Below are 5,000 nucleotides of genomic sequence, written 5' to 3'. Positions count from 1 at the left end.
TTGCACGCTCACACTCTCAGTCTCGCGCACTCGCACTCTCAGTTATGTACACTCACACTCACAGTCTCGCACACTCACACTCACAGTCTCTCACACACACACCCCCCACTCAAACTCACAGTCTCGCACATTCACAGTCTCACTCACTCACACTCCCGGACTCACACTCCCCTGCACTCACAGTCTCGTGTGCTCCCACTCAACGTCTCGCGCACTCCACCGACAGTCTTGCACACTCACAGTCTAAAATGCTCACACTCACACAGTGTTGCACGCTCACACTCTCAGTCTCACGCACTCGCACTCTCAGTTATGTACACTCACACTCACAGTCTTGCACACTCACACTCACAGTCTCTCACACACACACACCCCCACTCAAACTCACAGTCTCGCACATTCACAGTCTCACTCACTCACACTCCCGGACTCACACTCCCCTGCACTCACACTCACAGCCTCGTGTGCTCCCACTCAATGTCTCGCACACCCCACCGACAGCCTTGCACACTCAAACTCACAGCTTCACACACTCACATTCATAGACTCACATACTCACACAGTCTGGCACACTCACAGTCTAAGATGTGCACACTCACACAGTGTTGCACGCTCACAGCCGCAGTCTGGCACGCTCACACTCTCAGTCTCGCACACTCACACTCCCCTGAAGATCTGAAAGTTAGTTGCTCTGTGCCTGATAAAACTGATAAATGGAATGTCACACTTTCACTTTCTGTCCCTGCACAGTTCATCGTGTCAGGGGCATTGTCCATCGCTGCAGAGAAGGATCCCAACATCAAACTGGTAAGTAACTGTCCTCGGAGGCAGGCGTAAGGATCAGTCACTTCCCATTCCTCAGCCTTTCTGGAAAGCCACAGGAGTATTGCCCTATCAGCCGGGATACTGATGCCGAACGGGGTGCCTGATTGGAATGCTTCGCGGTTCGGCTTCTTCCCTCCTTTCTTAGCTAGCTGACCACGGTGGCATTGCTCATCGATAAAGGGCTTAGAGGTTTCGTGGTGATGAATTCACTCACACACACACATACGCACACACATACACACACACACTCACACACAGACACACACTCACACACACACAGACACACACATACGCACACACACACACACACATACGCACACACACTCACACACAGACACACACACACATACGCACACACATACACACACACACTCACACACAGACACACACTCACACACAGACACACTCACACACACACAGACACACACATACGCGCACACACACACACACACACACACACACACATACGCACACACACTCACACACAGACACACACACACACATACGCACACACATACACACACACACTCACACACAGACACACACTCACACACACACAGACACACACATACGCACACACACACACACACACACATACGCACACACACTCACACACAGACACACACACACATACGCACACACATACACACACACACTCACACACAGACACACACTCACACACAGACACACTCACACACACACAGACACACACATACGCGCACACACACACACACACACACACACATACGCACACACACTCACACACAGACACACACACACACATACGCACACACATACACACACACACTCACACACAGACACACACTCACACACACACAGACACACACATACGCACACACACACACATACGCACACACACTCACACACAGACACACACACACATACGCACACACATACACACACACACTCACACACAGACACACACTCACACACAGACACACTCACACACACACAGACACACACATACGCGCACACACACACACACACACACACACACACATACGCACACACACTCACACACAGACACACACACACACATACGCACACACATACACACACACACTCACACACAGACACACACTCACACACACATACGCACACGCACACACACTCTAACATGCATACACACACACACACACACACACACTCTCACACACACACACACACACACACACACACTCTCTCACACACACACATACACACTCACACACACACTCACAACACACACACACACACACACACACACACACACACACACACACACACACACACACACACGCAATGCTGTCCCCATCCCCATCCCTATCCCTATCCCTTTCCCTATCCCCAACCTTAACGCTATCCCTAGCCCTATCCCATCCCTATCCCTAACCCTATCCCAAACCCTATCCCTATCCCTATCCCTTTCCCTATCCCTAACCTTAACGCTATCCCTATCCCTATCCCTAACCCTATCCCTAAACCTATCCCTATCCCTATCCTGTCCCTGTCCCTGTCCCTATCCCTATCCCTAGCCCTATCCCTAACCCTATCCCTAACCCTATCCCTATCCCTGTCCCTGTCCCTATCCCTATCCCTATCCCTATCCCTAACCCTAACCCTATCCCTATCCCTAATCCTGTCCCTAACCCTATCCCTATCCCTATCCCTATCCCTAACCCTTTCCCTATCCCTGTCCCTGTCCCTATCCCTATCCCTAACCCTATCCCTATCCCTATCCCTATCCCTAACCCTATCCCTAACCCTATCCCTATCCCAATCCATATCCCTATCCCTATCCCTAACCCTTTCCCTATCACTGTCTCTTTCCCTGTCCCTATCCCTATCCCTAAACCTATCCCTATTCCTATCCCTAACCCTATCCCTAACCCTATCCCTATCCCTATCCCTATCCCTGTCCCTGTCCCCATCCCTATCTCTATCCCTATCCCTAACCCTATCCCTATCCCTAACCCTATCCCTATCCCTATCCCTATCCCTAACCCTTTCCCTATCCCTGTCCCTGTCCCTATCCCTAACCCTATTCCTGTCCCTGTCCCTGTCCCTATCCCTATCCCTAACTCTATCCCTATCCCTATCCCTGTCCCTGTCCCTGTCCCTATCCCTATCCCTATCCCTAAACCTAACCCTATCCCTATCCCTAACCCTATCCCTATCCCTATCCCTATCCCTAACCCTTTCCCTATCCCTATCCCTAACCCTATCCCTATCCCTATCCCTAACCCTATCCCTAACCCTGTCCCTATCCCTATCCCTAACCCTTTCCCTATCCCTATCCCTAACCCTATCCCTATCCCTATCCCTATCCCTATCCCTAACCCTGTCCCTATCCCTATCCCTAACCCTTTCCCTATCCCTAACCCTATCCCTATCCCTATCCCTAACCCTATCCCTAACCCTGTCCCTATCCCTATCCTTAACCCTTTCCCTATCCCTATCCCTAACCCTATCCCTATCCCTATCCCTATCCCTAACCCTGTCCCTATCCCTATCCCTAACCCTATCCCTGTCCCTAATCCTAACCCTAACCCTGACCCTAACCCAAACCCTGTCCCTGACCTGCCCTTGACCCTGACCCTGACCCTGGGAAACCCCTCAGTGGAACCTCCTGATGATCAGTGCCTCCTCGACATGGAGCCCTCGTTAGGTGAACCGGGTTCCTGCCCCGCAGCCTGCGGCTGGTGGTAGCGGGTTCACGGGGTGGGGGTGGGGGTGAGGGCGAAGCAAGCAGATCGCCGCGGCGCGGACGGTGACAGTGGGGGAGGGGGGTTATGTGGTGCTTTCTCTCTGCGCCCAGTTTTCACAAAGTCACCCGCTCCCCTTCGTGTTGTCAGCTCCGAGCCTGCCTGACCTGGAACGTGGTCAGTGGATTCCTGGCAGCCGCTGGTGGGATCATTTACGTGACTGACATCCTGGATATCCTGCACTGCACTGGGAGCTACACACAGTGCACACATGCACGGGACTTCTACGTACGTCGGCGGGGCGCTGGGGAGGCACGGGAGAACGGGGGTGGGGGGCGCGACAAACTGCGGGGGTGAGAGAGGGTGCGTTCCCCAACACAATTCCCACCCCTATCCCCTGAAACAACGTGTGGGTGAAACCGGCGAAGCATCGCGGAAGCAGGGCATCGCCAGCTCGGAGCGCACTGGGTTGTTCTCGCGGGACAGGCTAAGAGAATGCGGCCGAATAGCCTCCTCCTGCTCCTGCGGGACAGGCTGCGGCGGAGTGGGGGGGGGGGAGCTGAATGGCCTCGCACTCCGACGGACCTAATGCTCCGCGCAACCTCTTTTGCAGATCATCTCGTACGTCACTGTTGCCATCCTCCTGCTCTTCACCCTCCTGCAGCTCACCGTCTGCATCACCGTCTCAGCGTTCGTCTGCAAATCCACACGGTGCTGCAGCCCCTACAGCAGCATGGTAAGCTCACACTCATACTCATACTCACCCCCTACTCACACTCACACTCACCCCCTACTCACACTCACTCGCACTCACACTCACCCCCTACTCACACTCACACGCTCACTTGCACTCACGCTTACAACCTACTCACAGTCATTTGCACTCACACTCACCGCTACTCACACTCACCCTGCTACTCACACTCGCCCCACTACTCACTCTCACACACTCACTCGCACTCACACTCACTCCCCTACTCACCCATTCACACTCACCCCCTACTCACACTCACTCATGCTCACACTCACCACCCTACTCACGCTCACACTCACCCCACTACTCACACAAACCCTCACAATCATATTCATACTCACACACATACTCACACTCACACTCACTATTTGATGCGAGTGTTTACTTTGTAATTTCAGCCATTGATGATTCACGATGGGAATATGGACGACGATTCGTGAAGCCTCCCCAGTTGAGTTGCCTGATTTTGCCCAGGATCCCATTTATTGTTTTAATGCTTTGGAAGCCAGTCCGCGAAGTGTGTGTTCCTGGTGTGTGCTCACGCCGCTGTGTGAGGTGGTGAACGGGTGTTCCATCTGAGTGCATCTGTGAGACTGTGTTTTCGCATGTGTGTACATACCTGTGTGTGTCTGTGATTGTGTGTGTGTGTGTGTGTGTGTGTGTGTGTGTGTGTGTGTCTGTGCGTGTGTGTGTGTTTGAGTGTGTGTGAGGGTGTT

The 5,000-nt window shown here is 53.0% G+C and overlaps 1 protein-coding gene across 1 annotated transcript in view; it reads left to right on the top strand.

Annotated features, from left to right (window-relative positions):
- Window positions 1-4,994, top strand: part of LOC125450373 (membrane-spanning 4-domains subfamily A member 15-like) — a 13,173-nt gene extending 8,179 nt beyond the window's left edge. Inside the window, exons 4-7 of the mRNA XM_048526362.2 lie at window positions 751-807; window positions 3,681-3,818; window positions 4,144-4,266; window positions 4,683-4,994. Coding sequence (XP_048382319.1) covers window positions 751-807; window positions 3,681-3,818; window positions 4,144-4,266; window positions 4,683-4,724 — 360 coding nt within the window. The 3' untranslated portion in view covers window positions 4,725-4,994. The remainder of the gene's footprint in view (window positions 1-750; window positions 808-3,680; window positions 3,819-4,143; window positions 4,267-4,682) is intronic.
- The last annotated feature ends 6 nt before the right edge of the window (window positions 4,995-5,000 follow it).

This window comes from Stegostoma tigrinum, unplaced genomic scaffold (genome assembly GCF_030684315.1).
Source record: "Stegostoma tigrinum isolate sSteTig4 unplaced genomic scaffold, sSteTig4.hap1 scaffold_385, whole genome shotgun sequence".
NCBI classification, from domain to species: Eukaryota; Metazoa; Chordata; class Chondrichthyes; order Orectolobiformes; family Stegostomatidae; genus Stegostoma; species Stegostoma tigrinum.
This window is presented reverse-complemented; position numbering and strand designations above follow the sequence as displayed.